Below are 26,954 nucleotides of genomic sequence, written 5' to 3' on the forward strand. Positions count from 1 at the left end.
CATATTCAAATTTAATTGACAAACAAAAATCGATTTATACTTTTTTTCAAAATGGCAAGCCAACGTTTTACTACCATTCCATTTTAAATTGTGCTCATAGAGCGAGAAGACAGACCGAGATCATTGTAACTGCCATCATAACATCATCCATTAGTGACACATGGGTTCAAAATCAGCATCAGTCATCAGCCAGAAGCAAGACCCCATTCCATTACAGGTCATCAGGTTTCTGTTGGGAAAAATACTTCCAATCAGTCCAGCAAAACAACAGGTAAATAACATAAGAAGTACTGGTGCCCATATTAACAGCAACTAGATTAAATACAAGTATACAAACAACAATAAATTCGAGACTACTTCCACCGCACCTAGCTGCTGGAATTCTGTGTTTCTTCTCCAGCTGCAGAGGATAGCGCATCCTCCGAGTCCATCTCCACCTGTGCGCCAAGGAGATCCAAACAAATCAGTAGCCATATCAAAAGACAGAGAGACCCAAACGTTATGGCTCAAAAAACCTCTACCTGTTTTAGGTGGCTCTTCAAAGCTCCACGCAACAATCTTTTTAGTTTGTCACATTGCTCAACCATGTGACCTGCACTCTGCAACTCCTCAAGCTGGGACCACAGCCGTTCAATTGTTGTGTAAGGAAACCAAATCGCCGACATCTTTTTTCGATTGACTACATCGGCTGGTCTCTGAAAATCATTGTATAAATGATGATTATCAACTGAGGAGCATTCAGCCAAGGACCAAATGGTGGGAGAAATTTGGTACGCTAACTTACCAAAGATGCAAAGGATTCCAGGTACTCGAGCAACAAGTTTGTAGCTTCAGCATGTCGACCATAATCCACATAGAGTCTGAATAAGGTTGCTGCATCTGCTTCCTGGCCAGTCATCCCCCAGGACATTGCCCTCCGTCCACCCTAGTACATTTCAAAGTCGGTTATCTTGTATCATTGGATCAAGCTACATATGCACAGGGAGTAATGCAAACAAAAAAACATCCACCTGGAATTAGGCGCTGTATGTGAATTCAGAATATATCAGTGAGAATCATAGACAAACATCAGGTGTACACATCGAAAGGATGACTGGGCTTTTGAAATGGATGTTTATGAGCCACAAAAAAGTAGAACTTAAAGAAGCAATTCACATAAAAGAAACAAAATAGTATGTTGGCAGAACAGGGTAGGGGAGCAACCGCATCATGTTTAGAAGCAATTCCCATGAACTCACAACTGGCCATAAACTAGAAGTAAATTCAAGATTACAATTAACAGTATCACCTTGAGCATATGAACCAACCAAAGAGGCAGCTCAATCTGAGGATCAGTATATAGAAGTGTTTCAGCAACAGTCACCGGCAATCTTGAATGCAACTTTCTGTATTTCTCCTGTGATAGCAGAAATAACCAACAAGATGTAAAGGTATTTCTTTTGACTGCACACACACATAAAAATTATATGGAATAATTACATACTCTGCATGTAACTACAAGTAGCCTAAAGTACAAGCTACAACAGAGGTGATCAAATTTTAATACTGTAGACAGTTCAACTCCAGATGACAATAAAGCTGTAAAATCAAAACATAAGAAAAGCTTACTGCTAGCCTCAACAGTATGTATGGAAACAAGAATCAAATGCTCAATGTTGTAAAGGCCGAATTTTCTTAGACCCTACAAAATTGTGACTCAAAAAGGAAATACGATGGTTAATATGGTTTTATTTATTACTTTGATCCAGACGGACAACTCCATGAATGCCAAAGGCTTGCCCTTGACATTAATAAAAATAGTCAATATTACATTTTGATTTTAAACTTACCCATGGAGATCCCAACAGTCATATGATTAAGTGTAAAACATCTTCTAATTATACACATACACTGTGAAACAATAACTGCATTCTTTTATTATTGGGGTGAGGCAAGTGCAAATATATAATGTTGAAATTTGGAGTAAAACCAAGAGGTATTTGTATTTCAGACAAGAACTCAAGAAGCAGCAGGATGAGAGGAGCAATACAAAGTTCTTTGCTCCCAATGCTTGCACCGTACTATAGAGTTAACACTTAACACACTAACATTACAGAGCACAAAAAGTCAGTTTAGGAGTCACTATTTGCTCACCAAATGCTGAATGCTGTTGCTTATGCAACCATAACCGATTAATAAAAACCCTCCAGAGGGAAAAAAAAAATTATGGAAATGTCGGATCACGTAATTCTCTGAGAATTACCTTAGCTACAAAATAAAATAACAAAATGCTTCAGCACCACCAAACTTTTACAGAATAACGAACATGAAAACACTATTATGCAAGGTTCTGGGACACAAATATAACTACTTGGGGAACCAAAGTTTTTCTTCAAACATTTGGCTAACACTAGTAAGTCGATATGTCCTTCGTGAGTGCTAAGAGAATCCAAAATGTGCTGTAACTTTCACTGATATAATCAACATACTCTTAAGCCAAATTCATGTGAAAAACCAAAAGGTGATGTTTGGGTATCTTCTTATCATAACGGAGGCATTTGATGTCAACATATAAACTTTTAGTAGTTCATTAACATCCATTTCAGGGAAAGATATAAGATGTGTGCTCACAAAAAGTTGCAGCTTCGGTACTTTTTGTTGAAAGAATGTATATAATAGATGAAGTTGTAAATATTAGTTCGATTCTCTGCAAGAAGAAAATGTCTGCATTATACAGTTTAAGGTTTCTTGTAAAATTGATGCCACTGTCGTGTGCCCTCAAGAGGAACTTCATGTGAAACTACAGATGCTCAATGATAGATTTTACAACGTAAGAAGAGTTGGGAAACACTCCTTCAGGAAGGTTATTTTGAACTTGAGAAGAAATGAGGTACAGTAACACTTGGTACCTCCACCCATGGGTCTCATTTTCATGAAACAGACCAAAGGTCATAACATATGCATTGCAATGTCTAAAGCATTTTATAAACTTCGGGCAGAAGAAAGCATTTAATTTTTTGTACATACAAGATAGACTTCAAGTGTTTCCCACTGGCCATTTCCCTTGAATTGATGAATTACAGGACTAGAATTTAGCTTTCCATCAGCATATGTGTCATCCTCAGAAGATGGCAGCAGAAGGTTGCTGGCTTTTACATTGCTCCTGAAATCAACAAATGTAATCCCTTCAGCAAGCATGCCACCAGCCACTTGCTGCATAGAAACCAGCAAAGTAATCTGGCATGTAGAACATAAAAAGTAACAGATTTGAGCTCACCCTATAACAGAGGAGCCTGCTCTATTTGGACAGCATTTCTGTGAGATAGCAACAAAGGCCCGTTCCAATTCCCTGAAATAAATTTGGTTGTCACATGAGTCCAATATAATTAGACTTAAAAATGATATTCTGAAATTAGTATTACTGTACCTTTTTAGTCCGGAACCCTTCCAAAATTTGACTATTATCGTAAAAGCCATGTCATATATATTTTCCTGGATCAGAACATCCACCAAATTTCCCAGTGCTTGGGTTCCTGTAAAGAAGAAAACAGTGCTGTATAACAGGATTTCCGCCCACGAGCATGAGATAATTGCTGTAACAAGCTTCCAGCAGAATTGAACTATGACTGTTACAATTGATAATCAATTTCAACTAGTGTTGTCAATTACCAGAAAACTTGAACTTATCATTCACAAGAGCAAGCAGATATTGCGCTGATGTTAGCACATGCTCCTTTTCAAGCATTTCAATATCAACACAGTATTGCAGCCCCCAAGACTGAGGAGCACCATCAACAGAAGCAGCTAAATGAAATAGAGATTCAATTATTTTTTCTTGTTGAAGGATGTGGATAACATGATTCTAATTTCTTAACAGCTTAAAGAATTCAACACTTACAATTTGCTGTCAGGACATTTCTAGGCTTTTTATTTGGTGAACCTTGATCATGAGTAAAGTTATCACCATATTGAGAGTCAATCCAAGCATAAGCGTGATCAACAAGTTGCAGAGCATTGATTGCAGCAGCCAATGCTTGTAGCCTCTCTTGTAATGCTGAAGAAAGCAGGTGTCTTCCATCCAAGGTTGCTTCTTTCTTCAATCTCACAGAGTATCGGTACATGTAACTAGCAGCCTTTCTCCAGTTGTTTCGATGCACTTCAAAAGCATAAAGCAGTTTGTATAGATTTGGCCTTGCAGAAATATCTGAGCGTTCAGCCTATAAAGTCAATGTATGGTTCATCGTAAATTATATCTACAGAATTTTTTGTAGAAAAATAGCGAACTTCGGTTAAATTGAAACCTAATGAGACCAGGCTTCACCTTCCAAACAAGCTCCTGCTCTACTTTTTCTGCGAATCCCACAAATGGCAGCTTGCCATCACAAAGAACCTGTGTGAAATCAGAAAGTATCAAGCAAGGGCCCAAAAAATTTTGACCCCCTTAGAAAGGCATTTACCAGTGTTAAAGGAACTGCATACTAATATGGTTCAACTTTCAAATAGACCCATACATGTGAAAATGCCATATGTTTCATCATACAAGATTATTTCACACAAATGCCATAAATTTTGTTATATCAATCACATTGACTAGAATTTAAAAAATTGGGAGAGTGTGAAATGCACGTGGCAAATGAACAGATTTTTGTCAGCAACGAAAGGCAAGAAATTGAGGTGTGAATTGCGAAAGACAAAAATGTGATACGAGTACCCAACATCTAGAAGTAAGGAAATCGTAGAGTTTAAACCAGTTATAGATAAACGTGCATAGCAGTAACTGCCATGGGAAAAAATGTACTGCAAACAACCATGCTTTTCACAAGCATTGGAACTCCAGTTGGGCTCAACCCAAACCCAACCAGCCCAACCACAACTTGTTGGGTTGGGATGGGCCAAGATTTTGCAAATTTGGAGTGAGTTACTAATGAGCTTGAACCCAACTCTGTAGTTAGTTAAACACAACATGTATTTGTTTATGTTTTTATATAGCATACTTGTGTGTTTCATTTAACAATATCTCTAGCTCTGTTGAGTTACAGAATTGCGTAAATATATGCCTAATTGCGATCACACCCCAAAATGATATCAACCAAATAGGAATGTCAGAAACATTTTCTTAGTCTTAGAATTCCTCCATGAACCTAACCCAATCCAATCTAACACTAACCCAACAAATGCAAATTTCGCTTAAGATGGAGATGGGTTGCGACCGTTAGGTTGGGTTGGAGAAATTCAAACTAAGGTCGTGTTGGACTTGCTTAGGAGATTGAGGTTGGGTTTGGTTGGGGTTAGCCCTAAACCCAACCCAACCCACCCAAGCTGCAGTAGTACTTTCCACATGGCCCTTAGGAAGTTCTAAAGTGATCCCAACTTAGAGGTCAAAGCATTTGATTCCAGACTACAAATGCGCCCTTCCACTCAAGGAAACAGAAGGAAACCGGCCAAAATAGAAGATGTGCTCAAGTAAAGAAAGGATACCACAATAATCATAAAAATCATGAAATGATGAAGTTTACTGAATAAAATTAAAAAATGAATAATATCAATGAAAAGTTGGGAAAAAGGAACCTCATAGGCTTGTCAAAACAATCTGCAGAAGTTGATTGATAACTATAACCAAAATCATGAAGCTTGGCCCCTACAATTTGGAGCTGTCTAGCTGGATTTATGAATCCTCATTAGCCTAACATTCCTAATTACAGCTAACTCTGATGTTATCAAACATCAACTGTTGACCAATACATTATTTTTAGATGAAGAACATGATGGATGAAATTTAATGGATGTCAAGCAATTGTGATCCAAACTACTTAAACCCATAAGGATTTTTACAACGAATTGGATGGATTTGGCTATGTAATCTCTGAAATGAAGAAAAATCATCGCCTAAGTATGGCTTGTAAGAAAAAAAAAAAAGGATATTTTTACTGTTATATGCACTCATGGTGCTTTTTTTGAGAAAAAGGGAGATCCGCCTGCAATAAAATTATCTAAGCCCTAGTACTTGGGGAAGCACCACCCAAGACTTAAACACGGAATCTCTTGCTGAGAATAGGGGTATGACCCCAAGTCCCAGTTCACCACTCATGATGCTTCTTAGATCCACAGATTCTCTACATAGATAAACATGCAACGTTTATTAGGCCTCATCATGGTCGATTTCTTGGGCTAGTATATGATTCTTGTTTCTCTTATTTTCTTTTTTTGGGAGGTGGGGGGATCAAATGTTTTATTATCTATCAACCAATGGCAAAGATAACAAGAATGATATGTACAGCAAAAAGTAGAATGATAAGAGAACAGGATAACCTTAGCTTCGCCAAGTTCGCAAAGAACAATAACAAAACGCCTCAGGCATATGTATTTGCTATCCTCGTCTGGATTCGAGATTATGGCACAATAGGCATCTCCATATTGCTTCATATCTAAGGTGAATTTAAAGACATTCGCCCATAGCCGTCCCCGAATTGTAGTTGCAGGTTCAGGAAGGAGGTCGTCATCATTGTTACCATCACTCAAATTAAGAACAACATCCACTTGCTCAAGAGCAGCAAGAGCAAACTGACAAGCTCCTTCATTGACACCATATTGCTCAAAAATCTGCATTGCCCATTGATAATAATGAAGTCTCCAGACTGCTATAGATCCATGTTCTCCTGATAAAAGAAAATTATATAGCGGGATCAAACTACTAAAACAAATGTTTTAAGCATCAACGATATCTAAAAGGAGAAAAGTTACCAGAATATTGGAGGCCAGTTTCAAAAGAGAGATTTTGCAAAGATTGTGGTGCTCCCTGTCCAGATGCAGCTCTGGGTCAAGATATAAATGGAAAACAAGAGACAATGAATAATGTGATGCATTTCGAAAAGTTGTACAGAATAGGTAAATAAATTGAAAATATGAGCATTTTGATAAATAACACCTAGGAGAAGGATGGGCAAAGGGACTTGACATCCTGTGCTATTCTCACCACTGATATTAAGAGCTCAAATTTATGATGAATTACATTCTATAAGGTAGTAATTCAAATTCGCTCAGTTATCATGCATTAGTCACATGACATCATAACGGCAGGTCTATTGCATTGTACAATTTAAATAGAAGCTAACAAAGCAAAGTAACCAACATATAAGTGATTTTTTCTAAGATTGTGACCAATTTTGTCCCAGAAAGTAGAAAGATGAATATGGAATATGGACCAGGGAAGAAAGATAGCACCGACTACAAACACAAGATGATTTCTATGATTTACAATTCCTAGTAAGTTTAGAAAATTCTTCAATGTTAAAAAGAAGTAAAAAAAAGGCAAAAAAGAAAGAAGAAAGAAAGAAAAGGTGAATGAAAGTGGTTGTGTGGAAATAGAATAAAATGAATGCTAACCAAAAAAAATTCTCATAGCATACACGACACGAGATACCTGAAAAAACAGCGGATGGATTCACTTATTTTCTGCTCTTTAAGGGTTCCATGAAGCCTGCCTTTTGCCCGCACAAGAAGGCAATATCCCAGAAGATGAAGGCGCGCACACCATTCACCATCAGTACTTTGAGCATTTTGGGATGACTTTCTACTACTTAAGTGGGCATCAATAATAAGAAAAAGATTCTTGATAAAGGGAAGCAAAAGGAAAACAACACAGATTAGTAACCACAGAAGCCACTAAAATTAAAAAACGAACATCTAATAACCAAAGAAACAGCTACCTCAGCAGCTTCATATTGGCCATGGCAAAGTAGAAGTGACGCTAGCTCAAGTGTAGGTTTTGAGGAAAAAGGAAATTCTTCACCAGTCTTGCCCCATACAACCAAACTGCTGAATTTTTGTACTAAGTGAATTAATTTGCTCGGATTAGGAAAAGATTTTGAATAAAGAAAGTCTTCTCCTTCAGAGAAGCATGGGAAATCCAGCAAACAAGCCAATGTAAAATCAGATGAACCAAGCTTTCCATCCAAAGATCTTTTATCAGTTTTGTTACCTATGACCATGAAAAGTAAACGTCTTATTGTAACTGAGAAAACAAAAGTAAACCTCTAAAACTAAGCAAAAAAAATCACAGTCAACGTATATTAAAGGAAATTGAAGCATGATCAAATAGGAGAACGATAAAGTCCAGGATCTTTTAACAAGTCGGAACAGTTAGAATTTAAAGCATTACAACATGCACTTGTACACTCTATAGAAGTTATTTGCTACACTGGGCTTTTATGGGGAAACAATGTGTGCGTGTGTGTGCGTGCGCGTGTGCGCACAGAGAGAGAGAGAGAGAGAGAGAGATTAGAGGAGCTGCTTTTCAACTCAAATAACAGGACTGTCAGAATGTTTACACTTGTGTAAAAATCAGTGTTTCATGAGCCTTGCAGGTTTAGAGAAGCTCAAAAGAATATTTTAGAGTCCAATGCATTTGAAGACAAGTCATTTATCATATATGTACAGGAAAGCATGCAACCAGATGGCTGAAACAAAAGCTGCATTTAGAAGTTTTGAATTTTTCCAAAACATGATCTTACTCATTTTCTTAATTTGAAATATTATATTTTAAAATTGATATTTTATAGTTGTTTTGTTGCTAAAATAAAGTTCAAAATGGATAATTAAAAATAACAAGGTGAAAGAATATTTTTTTAGGAAAAATTGAAAGAAATCATGAACTTGGATAAATTCTCAACAAAATATAAATTTCTAATTACATGTTTAAGGGGTTTTATTAATTTTCATTTGCTACTAAACCTAGTTGTCTAGAATTACAATTTGAAATTTTATCTTTGAAAAAAAAATAATAATAACAAAGTACTTTGGTTCTGTAGTACACTCAAATGCAACTAATTTTCATGACAATTATCGGTTTCATACTGTAATTCTAAGTTTCCACATTATTAGACTGGACAAATATTGTTCAGCAAATATAGAACAGAATCGGCAAACAAACAGGTTGAATAATTATCAATAGGTTCTAATGAAACTTAACTTGATCCATGAGTAATTAGTGACTAGTGCACAATCATAATGAGCAAGGATACAGCCTACACAAAAATGTACAAAATTGTTCAGTTGTGTTTTCTTCCTATTGAAGTAGCAGGGTTCTACACACCTCAAGATTCCCAAAATGGTGTATTTTCTTTTTGTGTTTTCACATTCAGAATTCCTTGGCATTGATCTGGATGTCTTCCTTTACTTTTCAGGCTGATCATCTAAGAAAATAAGACCAACTTTCTACAAGTATTGCAAGGATTAGTTGTAGAAAGCTCGTTTCATATTATATTACAATGTGTTCCCTATGAACTGTACATTTGCAGTTGACCAGGCTGGTAAGAAAGAGGTGCATCATGGTGGCAACTTGGATTAGCTAACAGCTAATCTTGACTTGTGGGGGGAAATTACATGTCGTGAAGTATCAACTAAATGATAATATGATTCAAAGAATTAAGAAGGGGAAAAAATAGAAGAATAGGCTGAGATTTTCAAGACAATCAAGTTGAACCGTCATGGTCCTTAGAAATTATAAATAACAAGGAACCCACATACTGCATTGCAAGAACGTCTATTTCTTTCTTTATATGCAGTAATTCTCAGGTATTGAAGCAAGAGTATAAAGATCTGATGAGAATTAGGTTAATCAAACAAAATAGACAGCAGGCGCATATTCATGAAAACCTTGCTCAGGATACCATCGCCAGTACCAGTAAAATCAAGCTGACATCCAGCATCATATCCACATCAAAAAAATAAATTTATTACAATATCCAATCATAAATCATGTATTAAAATGTAATACTACAATTGTTCCATCCAGTTCTGATTTTGAAATTAGAGCATTTCAAATCTACAAAGTGCAAAACCAAAATTTTCCCCTTGCTACAGACCAAAGTCATTGTCATCTACGTTTTTTGCTATTTATGGTAACTTGTGGAAAATCCATATTCAAAAAAAGATAAGTGTGTAACATGCTCAACTAACACCAATGACACAGGATGCAAGGATAGAAGCATGTACCTATATTTAATGAAGAAAGACGAGAGCTGAAATCCTCCACTGTTGGTGGAGTAGTTGGTGTAATTGTCATAAAATGGAGAATAAGCCATTGCATAAGTATTTCCTGAATCAGTGGAATTAATTTAAGTTTTATGCGAGCAACATCAGTTTGCATCATATACACCTGCAAGGCCAAATATGTGGACAGTATGTGCTTAGTAAATACTGACAAAAACTTAGCTGTTAAATTCTTTTTCATGATATGATGGAACTAGAAACAGCCAAAATAGAAAACAACCTTGGATAATTAGAAATTAAATGGTCAAGCAATAAGATTTAGAAAATTATGCCAGCTCCTTATAAAATTCAATATAAGGTTGAATGAGATGGAGAGATCAAAGCAAAGAAATTATGAAGTAAATTTACAGTGGATAGATAATTAATCAGACACATTGTATTCAGATTAAGGGTACCTTAAAAGACGTCCGATAATAAAATGACACAGAAAGAAACAAAAACTGTATCCAATATATAAATCTCACAAAGCATGTCAGAATGGTATGGAACTCCGAAATAAAACTCTAAATAGCCTGCCAAGTGCCAACCCTTAGAATTTATTTGTTCAAAAAGAAAAGGCTAGTACTTATAGTGAGAATGCATGTGCCTGCAGTTCTTAGCTGCTAGTCTACAGTCAAACATGCTTGTTATAATATCGCAACAAGTTGTAAATTATGTGACATATCAAGCTACTAGAATAATTTGTCTTTTGCTTGTTTTAGATACCTGTCCACAGACATTGACCAGATACCCCAGAAGCAGAAGTACATCAAAAGCTGACTCAAACATCGCTCTTGCAACTTGGGAGGTAGTTAGAACTAATACAGAAGAGATGATATTGTAAATTCCTTTGGAATCAAAATTTTGGGTGCTTTTATGCGGGGTCAGATACTTCAAGTATTTTTCTATGACATTTAAAACTCCAGACCAGTTAGTAGCTTTTGTACGCAAACTATGAAGAGACAACAACATCTCAACTGCAAACTTTCTTTGACTTTTGTGAGCCATCTGCTGCTTCTCCCAAGTAGCATCAACTCCAATTTGCGATTTTAGAGATGTTGCCAATGATGGACTGTACCCAGTTTCCAGTATCTTCAATAACTGGCGAATGATATCATCAGATGGAACAATAGGACTGACAAGAGATTCATAAAATATAGCAGTAGCAGCTCTGCCTAATTGGTGATTGATATGACTCATACATCTAAGTGCTTCAAAAAGGGTTTCAGAATCAATGTCACTATCTGGCAAAATCATCCCAGAACATTTTAGGTTTTGAAATTCATCAGAAGAACCTGAAAGATGGTAGCAACAAATAACAGATCAGTAAAGTGTTAAATAATCTACAGCTAGATTTAAATGAATGACCAATCCAAAACTTAAACAGGTGCAAACTTAAATCTTGAATCCAACCATAAATAATGTGTTCGGCGCCTTCCAAAGAACGGAATAGAGAAATTGAGCTCTTCCTGATTAAACCAATTACATCATTTGAAGAATCGAGAAGCAACCCGTATGGCATACTGTTTTGACACCAGTGGCCAAAGAAACATGAACAAAAACTCTTCCAGTGATAAACGGCTGAACTAGAATTCAAAGTAGCTCCCTGATTTCAAAAAGGAAGGAGTTATTGATCAGGAAGAAGATTGCACACTAAAGCAGGAAATATTTATAGAGTTTTACCTCGCCTTCAATAATTGTAAAAATCTCTTTTTTCAATCCAGCCACAGTAAGAGACTTAAATTCATGGTCAGATAGGTACTTCTTATGCTCCAAAATTGTTGCACGTAGAGCAGAACTATGATACACCCCAGGTTGGAGTAACCTCCGCAAAAATATTGACGAGATAAAATAGGCAGTTCGATCCTGCAAAAGTGTAAGGTTCTCAAGGTTGCAACTTGCAAGTAAATATGCATGCAAAGTAGCAACAGGGGTCCTCAAATAAAAAGAAACATCACAGATAACAAAAAATAAAAGGTATGAATAGTTATTTTATCCAATACCTTAATTTACCCTAAACATGTGAACACGAACATGAAATGAGGTGTTGATGATAGAAATAGATTATCTTGATCATTATATCATGTTACAATAAATTATTAAGCCACTGCTGCAAATTTAACTTTCTTTAGCAAGGGATCTGTAAATTCAAGTTTGTTTCGAAGGATCTATGATAAATTTTAAACTGATACTCCAAACAAGAACAGTTATGTTGGTGCTCAAAGCCCAATTTCACCTTTTCCTCATGCCAACTATTTCACTCCCTATTCCCTCTCTTTGTCCACTTCAATCATGACACTTACTGTTTTTCAGTCCTCCAGCTACACCCTGTTCTCACTCTAGTGACTACAATGTCAACCTGATTCAACCTCCAAAAAAACTCCGAGCACTATAATCATCCACCTATTGATGCAACCTCAGTTTTCTCTATTCTCTTGAGCATTCTCTTTCCTCAAGCTACATGTTCCCCTTAACTGTGCCAACAGCCTTCAGCCACCTCTTAACTATTGCAGGGTCACTGCTTGACAAGTCCAGCTACACCTGAGCAAAAGTAGTCTCTAGATCATACATGACTTGAGAGTGTATAAGAAATCAAGTGACACAAAAAGACTCTAAGCACCACTCTCTTGGGCTTGACATAGAGAACATTATCAATGAGCTGATAAAAAAAATCAAATATCCAAAATATTCCAAAATCAACATCCCCTGAGCATTTGTTTATCACTCAAATAAAGTCAGATTTGTGGTGTTTGGCTACATGGCCCTAGGATTCTCAAACTTCTGTACTTAGCTTAGTGGATTAATAATGTGAATTGGGTGTGTGTGAATGAAGCAAATTGAGCTGAGAAGAGCTCAGCAGGTAAGCAAGAGAATCAAACCTGGCTTAGCAAGGAAATAAAGGCAACTCCACAAAGAACATAACATGCAATGTGAACTCTGACATTGAACTAAAAATAAACAATCAGCATTTTCACAAGGACTTGAAGAACTGGGAGATATTTCAGAGCATTTAATGAGATATACTGTATCACTTTGTACAATGATACCCATTCTTTTTGTAATAATATCAGGATCACGTATCATGCATTGCTGAGAAAGGAACAATTCCACTTAAGTGCACCATGAAGCTGTAAAGGAAGAAATAACTGACGATTGGAGTGAAAGAAGTTGAAAAGTAATAACAATTCCTAATGAGAATAGAAGAACAAGGTTAAAAGCAGGTTAGGGAACCAATTAGAAGATCAAGGATAGAAAATTGTTCTGTAATTCCTAATCTTAACATTCAGATATGAAATTCTTTTCCTTCTTCCAACACCATTCCAATGTTCTGCTTCCAAAAATCAACCCATACAAGCACCACTGGAGCTACTTACATCCATCATGGAATTTAAATGGCAGAAAACTTAAACCCAAAAAAGAAAAAATTGATACCTTAATTGAAGAAAAAATAGAACTGTTGGTCCATATTAAGTCGTCTAAAGCATGTTCGGAACTTTGAAATAGTTGGTCAGCGACAAAGTCTTCTTGCAAATTATAAGTACCTGTGTGCTCCCTTGGAAAAAAGAAAAATAAAAAGGAAAAGAAAAGGAAAAAAATCAGGACGGACAAATATAAACTGAGCCTTCCTTTCTCCTACTACGACCACTAAAGTAACACACAGTTAGGCAACAAATTCATGCAACACAACTCAAAAAAGGGAAATTAAAAGCATATGAGTAATTTACCATAACCAACAAGGTATACCTCATTTAATTGGCTTCAGCGAGCTAAGATGGTAATTGATGAAATGCGTAAAGAAAAAATAGAATTAAAAAAGTAATTTGGAATTAAAGAAACTGCCATGGTTTTACCTTACACTAAGCCTAAAAAGGAATTTAGGACAAATACCTTCTTCTATATAACCATCTCTTTGGGTGCAGATCAGTGTATGTATCCATATTTGAAGTCCCAATTAAAAAATGATCAACTCTTATATCAGAGAGGACATAAACAGAAGATACTATGATGAGAAATACTAACTTCATTTTTTTTTTGACTTGCATTTTATAGGTCCTTCAGGTGCATAAGGACATCTTAACAATGAAACAAGGAGGCTGATACAAGCCTTTGAAGACCAACATGAACTGCTGCATAGTCCATTCACTAAGATATTGCTTTCCAAGAAGTAAAAGTTAATGCTATTCAATATTATGATCAGATATGACTTAAGTCTAAGATCTTATCTATGATCACATTTTATGCAGTTAAATCTTCAAATACAAAATGGGCATCACCTTCCAAGAAATATCTAATAAGTATCGATTAAATGATTGAACAGCAGCATTTAATCAGACCCCATTAGATGGTGGGAAAAAGAAAACAACGAGGAAGAAGTGAATTTCTGGATGGAAGGTCTGACTTTACAGCGGCAAACCTTCCTTTTAAATCTTAATAGCCAGCCAAACAACCACCTTCATTCTGAGATACAAAATTATTAATTAATAAAGACCATTAGATCAATGATTATTTTTTTCAGGCTTTACTATGTTTATATATATACATATATGAACATCATATTAAGGCATCTTTTGGTAGGAAAAAATCATGCAAGGCATTTAGGGCAGCATTGTTCAAGAGATTAATCAAAATTAACAACTTGCAAATGATAAGAGAAAGAGAGAGCCTAATCTATAGGACAAATGATGCGAATGCAGCACCTGCAAAAAGGAAAAAAAAAGGAAAAGATGCAAGAGATAGTAGGACAGCAATCATACTTACACGTTATAATCAAAATAAGATAGATCATACAGCATTGATCCATCATCCTTAAGCATCCAGAGTTTGCTGGAATGGAGTCTCCAGTCAATGAGTTTTCCCTGATGACAAGTATGCAGCAACATCCAAATTCCAAAGTCAGGCTAGACCATTTAATAAAGTGGAAGCAGGATATTGTTTTTAATTAACAGCAAACAACTTTAGTGTCTACTATCTAGCAGACCATTGATACCAGTAAAAGCACTTTTCCTACTCAAAGAGGGGTTTCCCGGGAAACTGAACTAAGAAACAAGTGCCAAGTGCATTTTAAAAAACACAAAATTCGCATTTTCAAAATTGCCAATGAGGTATCCCACCAGATGAGAAAGGATGAGAAACAAGAAAAGGTTATGTGACTTTCTTTTTTATCTCTTCCCCATGTGCCTCGATCCCACTGTCCCACAAGTTTCTGCACATGACTCTTGTTCAATTTTACTTCTTCAATTAGAAGTCTTATAAATCCAAAACTATTTTTACTTAAAAGTAATATACTAATGCTAATATAAGTGAAGCCACAACTTCATGCCTCAAAAAATTACATACTAGGCTCCACAAAAAAAGAAGAAAAAATAAAAATATTCACCCTTTCTGCCTTTTTTTGAAAAAAAAAAAGCATATGGGCAATGAGTAGAGATTTTTAATGTTTTGCTAAGCTTTATAAGATATGTTTCTTATTTCTTATACTGAATATACGAATAATTTTAATAATTTTATATAGATGTTTTATGTTTCTGAATAGTATAAATTTTTAACCAACTCCCTCTCTCGTTTCTCGTATCATTTCTTGCACTAATTTTCCGACTTGGCAACTATAAAGTAGATAACCACTACTCTCGGCACAAAACCAACTTCACATATACATTCACTTATCTCAAAAACCAGAACTAATAAAAATGATTATGAAAAACATAGGGTTAGATTTTCAAATTTGCAACCCAAACAATAAACATATTTACCTATGAACTTTGGCCACTGACTTGAGTAGATCCTAGGGAAATGTTGACCTTAGAAACCATCTAAATAAAAGTTAGTATGATTTATTCATAGCTTGGCAACTTAAAAAAGAATTAAAGGTGAGACAAAGGGTCCAAAAAATGACAAACAATACAGTAAACAGGGAAGAATGTCGAGAGCCATCACTGACCAAACAATTCCCAAAAATCACAAAACATTCCTCAAAAATTTTAGCAGCTCTAAAATTAGGGATTTGGAGTTGAAAAGGTCTTCCATTTTACGAAGTTAAATTTGCTTTGGCTTCAAAAAATTGTACTCAAAAGGTTAAAAGGGAAAGAAAGATAGTGAAGTTCCTAAGGCTTCCACATCTTCCGGTTAATTCAAAACAAATGCCAATATCTTTCTTGACAATATCACAAGGAATCCTAACCAATTTACAAGGATAACTAACCGTGCATGTAACATTCACTTTCAGGTTGATTCTAAATGGATATTTTTATGGAAGTGTTTTAGAAAGCAGAAAGAGCAGTGCAGCAGTCATCTATCGGCCGCCTACAATGGACACCCCCAATATTGACTCATGGTGTGCTGACATGGGCGGCATGGCACAATACATACATTGCTACACCCGGTTTTTCGGGCCTTGCTCACAGACTGATAAAACCTTTTCTCCTAAGGATGAGGGGTCAAAACAAATGACCTCTTTGATCCTCCTCATATCAACCATCAACTAAAGCCCTCCAATTAATAGCAGATGCGAAATTATTATCAACCATCTACAAGATTAGTGGAACAAAAAAATGCACATAGGTCATGTTTACCTCCTCCAAGTGGATATTCTGCATCGCAGGCTCTGGCGATAACAAGACCTTTTCTCCAGCACTAAAACCGAAATGATGCAAAGCGACCATCTTCCTATCAGATACCTTCAAATATGAGCTGGTTAGTTATTTCCATAGTTCATATTCAAACAAGTGCCAGAAATAGCATAGCGGTTTAGTTAATGATGGGAAAAGTTTATTTCTAAACAACCCTAATAATAGATTAACCACTCCAATTATCATAAGAACATAATACACCCAATGCTTGAAATACAATAGAGTTTACTTTTCCAATCTTATTTGGAAAAAAAGAAAAAAACAAATAATAAGAGAAATAATGGAACTTACAGCATAGTTTTATGTAATAACAAGAACCAGAAATGTGACACCCCATACATTCCTAAATTTAATATTATATTTTATTTATTTTATTTTATTTATATGTATTCTTATTTAATGTATTTAATTTTGCTTTTGTCGGGATTAATAAGAACTAGTAGCATTAGACTAGAACTTAAGATTTAGTAGAACAGGCTAATACCTAAGGATTCAACCCAGCAAGCTTTGACCGACCATCACTCAAAAAACGTGCAGAATTTTTGAGTGAAACCAGTTTTATATGAAACCAGACTTCGAAAGCTCTGAAAGGGGTGCTAGTTTTGGCATATTTGGACATAAATGACCAAATTATGAATTTTTGACGTTAGGCCTGCTGTGCAGACCCATTATAGCAGGTAATAACAGGTTGGCAGTTATCATTGAACCCGACCTAAAATTTTTAATATTTCCTCAAATTTTAGACTTGGAGAAATCCTAGAAGACCCTATTTTTGTTTGTGTTGCATTGGAAAAGAAAAGGGAAGGAATGCTCGACTACTGAGAGAAGAAAAAAAGGGTTGCAAAGGATTTGAAGGACAAAATCTTGGTTTTTGGAAAAAGAAAATCTTGTAGAAGGCTTGACTAATTAATGTGTGCATTGTCACATAACTTATTACGAGATTATTCTTCTAAATTTTTTTTAGAAGGGGGGGTTCAGCCATTAGAAATCTCAAAGTAGAAATTAAATTGTAACATATTGTAGGTAATGGTGAATGTATTCAATTAAATCCTTGTGTTGGTTACCCTGGAGTTTGATTTTTACCATAACTTTTGCATATTTGATCAACATATAGAACTTTTAATTTGATATTTAATTCTCTTTCTATGAGATTATTTTATATTTATTTTGGAGTAGATGTTCTGCAGGGTAGAATACCTGAAGGCTGAATTAGAAATTCTTTTTACGCAGGATAGACATAGAATTTTAAACCCAAATTTTTATGGGTTGAAAGCCCATATGTTAACTACTCTCAGATTTAATTAAAGAAAAAAATTCCCAACTTTTCATAGCAAACTTTCTTTTGCTGTCAGTAATGACAGATTTCTAGTAATGATAGATTTAGCCGCTTTCGGTGTATACATTGATAACCTAGAGGCCTAGAGATTGTTTGAGATTTTGACAGAGTGACAATCGAACCATAGGAAGCCTTAATTAAGGGTTGCCATAATGACGAATTATGCTAGAAAGTGGTAAAGCCAGTTAGTTTAAGTTAGAGTACACAATTTCAGATGCTATTTATTGAATATAGTTTTAAATAATTCTTTTCTAGGACTTAAATTGAGAGCCATTTAAGCTTATTTGGATGCTATTGGTGGCTAGTTTATAAGGGAAATAAGAGTGGTAAATAGACACTCATGATACACCTTTTATCTCCCTTTTCTTTGACCATGCTTTATTTTATTATACCATTAATGTAAAAATATGCTTGTAGTGCACGCTTAATTTTTGGAACTCTTCCATGTGTCTCAAAATTCTTATGTAATCAGATTTTATTTGAAATCTTCATGATTTTTTTCAATTCCTTCCTCATAGGAGAAACACAGCATGCTGACAAGATTCCAACATCTCATTACTGTTGGCAACATGTTGTCAATTGCTTAATCAAGAAAGCTCTGTTCAAAACTTCAAATAGCTTCTGTCTTTGATCTTTTATTCATTTGTTCGCATTTCTAAAGATAATATAATTAATCACATTTCTAAGGAATAGAAGAAATTCACATAAGTTACAACATGGTAACCATATTACCAGATTTGGACAAGATTCCAACATCTCATTACTGTTGGCAACATGTTGTCAATTGCTTAATCAAGAAAGCTCTGTTCAAATAGCTTCTGTCTTTGATCTTTTATTCATTTGTTCGCATTTCTAAAGATAATATAATTAATCACATTTCTAAGGAATAGAAGAAATTCACATAAGTTAGAACATGGTAACCAATTAACCATATTACCAGATTTGGGATCAAATTTGAGATTGACCTGCTTCTTTACATGGAGGCCAAATGAAAATCATTCACCAACTAAATTACATATATTAGGGTAACTTGAACTAATACATTTGATGAAAGCCATATGTCTACTTGATCTTGAACTGTGAACCACAACATGGGCCCATAGCACATAAACACTGTTTATTTCAAAACAACAGATAATATGTTACCAAATATCTGTAGTAACTATCTTGCCTAATGATATCCAATATTATAATGGAAGCATATTATAATTGATGATCATAACTGAAGACAAACTAAAAAACAAAAAGAAATGAAATGATAAACAAAATAGAAAATAATGCATTTTCTGTAGATAAGCATAACCTTATAACTGCGGATGATAAATCTACAGCGAACGTACCAAAATGCCTTCATGTAAAATTGCCAAACAAATTAGGTTTGTATCATGATTGGCATCACCAACACATAACCTGGAGGGATTAGATCCTGAAATTAACAGAAAAACAGAAGAGATGATTAACAAAAGCAAGCAAAGTGTCCCCAGAACAAGTAAAACATAACATTTGCTTAGCATCACGAGTCCAAATTATTGTTGCACAACACTCGACGTCAATGCACACAACTCATCAAACACCGAATTTCAATGGCAATATATTTTGCAGGAGACAGAAAACCTTTTTTCCAGAGTAAGATATAATAATTATCACCTTCAAAAATTTTAAAGAGGTTGATATTGAACATGATACAACACTTTGCAAACCAGATACAAAAATCATGATGTATTGCATCCAAATGATAACAGCATTGTGCGAGTATACACTGATTCAGTCTCATAAGGATTATAAGATTAAATACAAAATCATGGCTGGTTCTTCATCAAGCCACTCGATCAACAAAAAAGAAAAACTATGCTCTTGTCACCAGAGTCATATAGGACTGAAACTTATTTCATTTTCTTTACCTTTCACATCCATAAAATTAATTATTTCATCTACTTTAGGGTGCATTGAAGACTACAAGTAGGAAAATTTACACTTAACTGAAGAGCCCTTTACCTCATAAAATTTACAAATGGAGTGTGTAATGTTTTCAGTAAAGATGATTCTAATAAGGAACATATTGAAATTTCTTTATCTAGAAAACAATATGTAAAAGTGCATAATTAAAAAGTAATAGATAGATAGTAAGAAATAGACAAGAGAAATAGTAACAGCATTGATAATTCCAACAAATAATATTCAGCAAGAATAACCGTACAAATATATATAAATATTAGAAATTATGTATACAAGAAGTGATGTTAAAAAACATCGAATCTAATAAAGTAACAAATCGCAATTAAATGTTACAAAAGGAAATATTTTTCACAAGACAATTGGCATCTGTATGTTGCCTGCATGAAGAAAAAAGAAATACCACATACATGGACAAAGACCCTTCACAAAAACAGATCAAAATCAACACAAAAAATTCCTTTCTGTATAATAATCTTATGAGGTGAAAAAAGGATGCATTGGTTCTGGAAGGGAAAGCAAAAGGTCAAACATCACTTCCAACAAAAAAAAAATGTAAAATGTCAGATAGAAATATAAAAAGGACAGAAAAGTGAATATAAGTGTGAATTAGTAGTCTGAAATGAAATCATGCATTAGCGCTATAACCAAATTAAATTTCAAGCATACATAAGAAACAGCAGATTTACACCATGCTTTAATTTCAGATCCTGATCTCAAATACTTCAAAGTTAGAAATGTGTATACATGATGGTCTCCAATAGAAACAGTTTGAAATTTTTGAGTATATATATGATCCAAAAAGCACTTCAAATAATTATTAAGGAGCTGATGGGCCATGCGTTATAATAAATTGTATAGGAAAAGGAGTAGCAGAAGTTGCCTTCCAGTTCACTTGAGCTAACATTATGACTGATAATCTTCATGCGACTAACAAGATCCCATACACGCAAGATTCCATCCAAATGAAGAACAAATAGCAATTTTCTTCCACAAATTTCAGATATCACCATATCTTGCACAGCCCCAATAACCTTTCCCCTGCAAATGTTTGTTATGAAAACAAAACTCTGGGATAAAAAAAAAAGGAGGATAAACATATAAAACAAAGAACAAGGCATAAGAAACACAAATAGCAGCAGAAGATATAAGGTAGATTCTAGAGTTATACCAACTTAAGCCCCAAAATGTTAAAAAGAAAAACGACAATAACAAGTAATAAAATGAAATATGCAATGGAAAAATGGGCAGAAATAAAATATATAGCACCAGCTATGGAATATGGCAACACAAAAGGAAATAGAGCCAAAGTGCCGGAGAGACCATGCAGAAGGTGATGCATCCTGATAGATATTAATGCCTACTAAATGTCATCATCTTTAATCAACATATCAAGGACCAAAAATTCTTTTTATCATGGTAAATTAATTTAGAAAAATTGAAAAACCATGTCTATGTAATTTATCTCCATCGCTGAATTCAATATTACAGAAAGATCAAAGGCACCAGACACAGCAGGATCAAATAATTAAATAGTGCCATTAATGATCTCAGCATCTTAAATTTTCCTGATTCCAGCTTAATTAGAACTTACTAACACATCTGAAGGTGCATTTAGATAAGTTTATTTAGTGTGTCTAATTTACACCACCCAGTCATCCATTATTTTACCAAACTAAACAGGAATTCAATGCAAAATTGCAAACAGAAGCATAAGTACAATTTAGGTCCATTTTAGCATCCTTAACACTAAGGCTTCATTTAGAAAGAGATAAAAGCTTGTTGACATTTCTTGAGTCCTTCCATGGCTACCAAAATCAGTCATTTCTCCAAAGTTAGCATATGAGGAATTTCAAATATTTTTTTTTAAAATGAGAATAATCACTTAGCTGCTGGAAAATACTGATAGTGAAAGCACATGTAACCTTTACTGGAAGTGAATGAGAAAGAAGGACGAGCAACACCACCCTCAAATGATATCGAAAAAGACTATGAAAGTAAGGTCTCCCCATAATGAAAGCCCAAAATGAAACATTAAAAAGAAATCTCCTATACATCTAGCTTATTCACAACTTAGATGACTACTTTTTTTGTGTACGGCGCAACATAAATGATGGCCAAAGTTTTTAGCAAGGTACATTGCACTAGCCCAAACAGGATAGTAATGAACGTACCGTACCATACCGGTTCGGTACCGGCAGCATCACTTTACCAACTAATTTAACAAAATAAATAAATAAATAAAAACAACAAGTCACCTTGTTTCTTCTAGGAAGCACCTCTCAATGGTTTTATTCACCAATGAGACCTTCACACAGATCAACCTATAGTGAGAGGTATTCATGAAGGTGACAAAAACCATGTTTAACAATAGATAAAATCCTTCCGCCACTACAATTGAAAAGACTGCCAGCATTTGGTCGATGTGCAAGTCTTGCTTCACCATCCTCTTTTATTAAGTTTGGTCTTAGCTTCCATGACTTTTTCAGCTTAAGGGTGACTTTTCGGTCCATTGGATAGTTCAAGTGCCATCTTTCAATATTTGCATTAAAAAAAAAGAACAATGTATCTGATTTTGCTAGAGAGAACTGCAAGACGCTTATCTTCTGAAAAGAAAAAAAAAATCATTCCTCATCCCTCCATGCTTCTAGACAAATAAAAGCCTGTTTCATAATTAAGATGGTAGCTAAGTATCACTCGCATAAATTGTTCTAACTCAACTCCTCCCCTTCCCCCGAAAGGAAAAGGACTTAAGCATTTCCCAAGTGGTAACAATTTGTATGCTAAAAGAAATACCTTGACACAAGATTCCATAAGCGACCAATCCCAACATCATCACGAAGCTCATTCATGAAACCTATATTAGCAGAGAAGAAGGTTTTCACAAGCAATGAGCAAATTACAAGAAACATATTGGCAAAGAAAGTGCATTAGATTCAGACAAGCATGAATAAAAAAGGCTTAGTGATATATACAATATAATCCCAGAATTCAAGTTAAACCTGGTGCACTTGGATCTAGTATTCCAAGTTGGTAGCAGCCAATTGATCCATCTTGTCGCCCAATTACTATGCATCCTGGCGCTGCTGTTACCGCTGTAATGTTTCCAATTTGTACATGAGTTTGAACATTAAACTCTACAAGCTCATTCTGAGGGAAGGTGGAACCAGATATATAAGATAATGGACTTCTCAAGTTGAAAAGATAAGCAACTCCTGAAACTGTCAGTGCATAAAGCAAGTAACCATTTCCTGCTCCGCTCTGAATCTGGAGAAAAAAATTTTAAGCTACCCCAGGGCATAAAATATATAATAGATAAAAAGAAGACTGTTCCAAGAAAAGTTCCCATAAGACTACATGCTTGGAATATATGTACTTCAGAATCAACACTGAACTAACCTCATTTTTGCATAAAAAGGCAAAGGGACAGAGTGCGTCCTGAAATACAAGGTGCAGTCCGGTCTCAGGAAATTCTTTATGTGGAAAAAGCTCAACCACCTCAAGGACATTTGGAAGATTCTTATGAAGCCTCCTGGGAAGTTTGAATTTAAGTTTTAAAATCCAAAGAAGGAAAATATCAAATGGTATAACACATGCATCTTATAGAAGGCCAAGGCCAAATCAGAATAAAAAGTTTTGCTGCTAAGCAAGTGTGTTAAGATTCTGATGTGATTGCACTATTGACAAAAGCAGGGAAAGAAGAATAAGGGAAAGTCAGAAATTAGAATGGAAAAAAGAATATAGGTCCTGCCTTTTTTGTGTAACATCATCGTCACATCTTTGTACAACCACGTATCTGAAATAAAGTTTATAACGCAACAGAGAGACCAGCTTTACTGTACCAGCTGAGGAATATGGTTATAAAGATGGCATACACGTGTGGTAAAATTATGGAAGGTAGAATCACAACCGAGCATGTTACAAGAAGTCTAGGAGTTGCACTGATCAAAAAAACATACAGGAGGGTCTATATGTTTACAGGGATCTGTGTGCGTACAGCATGGACAAGAATGGCCCTGGCGAAAAAAATATGGGTTGAAGTGTCGGAAAGGAGAAGGAACGTAACAAAAGGATTTGGATGAAAATAATGAAAAAGAAAACAATGATAATTTCTGGCTGTAGTTGACTTCATATTGGATGGAAACACTGAACTGATATATGATCAGCCCCAGACTGATGGGACGACTACCCTACCTTCTTTGGTATTTTTATTTACTTTTCTCCAGACTCTTCTTGATTCCAGGCATACAAATTGACTTTTCTTCACCCGAAGACGTCCAATGTTAGAAAGTAAGTTTATCTATGCACCAGCTCAAGTAGTATAAAGTGGTGTTTCGCAACCCTAGATTCGAATAGAGGATGCACGCGAGATCCCATAGCAGCTAGAGTAAATTTCTTACCTGAGATCGATACTGTTAGCTTTCTAAAGGAGGATCAAGTGCTTCTCTTGGAACCAAATTTAGCACTAGAAATTAGGTCAAGATTTCGGATGTGGACAAATTCAAGAAACGAGCAAGCAAACTTGCCAACTTCAATGGATAGTAAAATAAGGCCCAGATTCAAGAAATCTGCAAGAAAAATAATTCTCCGTCTAACAACTGGGTGCTCACGGGAATGGCTCGTAAAGGTCGTCTTACCAAGATGAAACAATTGGTTTTAATCAAAAATAGAGTCCATAAGCTAGCAAAAACATGTTAGGTTTTAGGTTGCAGCCAAACAAAAAAAAAAGACTGAAAAGAAGCTATCAAGAACTTAGAGGCGATCCTACAAAGATGGAATCAATTAATTATTAAAAAAAAGATTCCATAAGGTAATAAGGTAATAGGCATTACAGCACAAATGACGGTATACGTTGAAAAAGAATCAAAGACAGTGGAGCGAACTGAAATCAAATCAAGAAACCAATAAAGAGGAGGGAGACCATTAGAAGAGAAGAAGAAGGGTTACCAGATGAGATAGGCCGGAGGATCTCCAGGGATAACGTGACAAGAAGCGGCGTTCCGGGAGGCCGTAGGGGCGGAGGGCTGGGACGAAGGGAGCTGAGGAGGAGACGGCATGGAGGAGGAGGAAGGGACGGTGAGATCGATCCACCGGACCTTTTCGCTTCCGGCGATGGGAACCTCCATGCCGGCGAGGGATCGAGAGGCGGCCGCCATGGCCGGGCCGCAGCGGAGAACGGGGAGGGGGAAAGCGAGAAGGGTTTTTGGAAAGGCTTTTGGCGGAGTGATGGGAGAGGAATCCGGGCTTAAGTCCTTTCCTGTGCCACATAGCAGTGTGGGTATGGACCGCATGGTCCGAAACAGCCCTCGGGGCCTTGGCGGTTCTTGGACCTGACCCGTTAACTGAAATGGGTCCGGGTCCGAGTCCGGTCTGCCTTCCTGTGGACTCTGGCGCCGCCCCGCATTTTTATAATCTTTTAGCCGTTGCCTGCTTAAATCTGGATTAGGCGTTATTATTGTGCACTGCTCCGAATCACACGGCACAATTTGCCAATTTGGACGCTTCTATGACATTCTTGCATGCAAGATGCGGCAGCTCAATAGTAGGCTCAATAATAAATAGGACACAGCTCCTTGGAAATTTCAAATTGACTTTTGATGGTAGTAGGTACAAAATAAGAAAGGTTGTTCCATTTATAAGGCTAAAAATTATCCTGGATGTTTCAAAATATGCCAAGGCTCGGCCCAATAATAGGCTCCACTAAGCTTTTTCAGCTAGAGTGCAAGCCAAGCACAGACATTTAGTTTTTTCGTACATTACTTCTAATATTTTTTAAAATTATATATAAATCCTCCCTTTATCATTATTTTCAAATTGGTACAAAACATTACTATTTAAATTGTTAAGGGATCCTTGGATTAAGTTTTTGTTTGCGGACCATGCATAAAGAAATCATTTTTAGACGTTAGTAGGGGACTCTGGATATTTTATGGCCTGAATACTTTAAGATTAAATAGATCTTCTTTCCCCTTTTTTTTTTTTCCTCCACTCATCTCCACTTACGGTCTTCAAATTTGCAGAGACGAAGTTTGATGGGCCAATATCATGGCCTACCATGCAATGGTCGACACCATGTGCCAACCTTGGCCCTAAGAGCATGGAGAAGATGATATCTACCTTCGATGATATCATCATCACCAATAGATGATGCCACCATCCTCGATAAAATATAGACACCATCATGTCCGTTGTTAACCCCACCCATCTCGATCTCATTGACCATGGCGATGTGAAAGCCATCAAGAAGCCTGGCGACACCTTCGCCAATACCAAACTTGTCAAAAGCTTCGTATTTGGTAAGTTCATGTCAAGAATGCTAAGTTCATGTTGTGTGAACTGCAACTACATTCTTGAGATGGTGAAGAAAATCAAAGCCATTGGCTGCAGTGTGTTTAGGGGTGTTTTGAGGGATGATGTAATCAACCTCGCCACATTACCTAGTCAAGGCCAGGATTTTTGGTCGTCAAGGATGTTGAAGGTGTGAGGTTGAGTTAATGGCAGACTATTTGCTCATCAAACACTCTAGAAGGAGAAAATGGGATTTGCCAACTTGTACATATTGTATTGGTTGAGGATGGGAAGATTGTAAAGATCACAGGGATCAAGAATATAGAAAGGACCACAGCTTTTGCACCTTCCTCGTAAACTTCCTCATCAATAACCTCAACCATCTTAAGGAGTAGGATGTTCCCCTCTTTCTTTTTCTCTTTTTCTTTTTCTTTTTTGTTAAAAGCGGCATTTCATATAGCTCTAACGTAGATACAGCTTGCCAGATCAAAAAAAAGTAAAAGATACAGAGAAGAAAATAAAACTACCAATGACGTCCAGATGAACTCTTCGGAGTGGCGAGCTATAAATGAGGCGACCCAGTCTGCTACTCGGTTCGCCTCCTGAAACACATGTGCTGCTTGAAAGGAGATGAACTTCCTGATCAGTCGACGTATCTCACAAATCAATAGGGGGTCATCCCCATACCTGCCCACACCACAGATTCAGTCAATCACCATGGAGGAGTCCTCCTCAAGGTACTT

The 26,954-nt window shown here is 36.0% G+C and overlaps 1 protein-coding gene across 2 annotated transcripts; it reads right to left on the reverse strand.

The window, feature by feature from the left end:
- Positions 1-10: 10 nt before the first annotated feature.
- Positions 11-25,186, reverse strand: SAR1 (SUPPRESSOR OF AUXIN RESISTANCE1). Of its 2 annotated transcripts, XM_008803193.6 has the most exons (28): positions 24,871-25,186; positions 23,323-23,455; positions 22,926-23,190; positions 22,720-22,780; positions 20,807-20,964; positions 19,311-19,396; positions 16,578-16,682; positions 14,767-14,864; positions 13,441-13,561; positions 11,692-11,874; positions 11,422-11,614; positions 10,735-11,303; positions 9,973-10,135; positions 7,686-7,957; positions 7,400-7,587; positions 6,721-6,791; positions 6,289-6,635; positions 4,301-4,369; positions 3,878-4,196; positions 3,649-3,783; positions 3,407-3,512; positions 3,257-3,328; positions 3,007-3,142; positions 1,289-1,396; positions 785-925; positions 522-695; positions 369-437; positions 11-229 (listed from the first exon to the last, which is right to left on the reverse strand). In XM_008803193.6, exons 1-27 carry the CDS (start codon positions 25,077-25,079, stop codon positions 369-371), a joined length of 4,551 nt encoding a protein of 1,516 aa, XP_008801415.4. In that variant the 5' UTR covers positions 25,080-25,186; the 3' UTR covers positions 11-229. The 2 variants fall into 2 exon arrangements, with proteins under 2 accessions (XP_008801415.4, XP_026663659.4); XM_026807858.4 differs by having other exon boundaries at positions 186-437.
- Between the last annotated feature and the right edge of the window lie 1,768 nt (positions 25,187-26,954).

This window comes from Phoenix dactylifera, chromosome 11 (assembly GCF_051530095.1).
Source record: "Phoenix dactylifera cultivar Ajwa chromosome 11, Ajwa_hap1_PhDact_Kaust_v1.1, whole genome shotgun sequence".
NCBI lineage: Eukaryota > Viridiplantae > Streptophyta > Magnoliopsida > Arecales > Arecaceae > Phoenix > Phoenix dactylifera.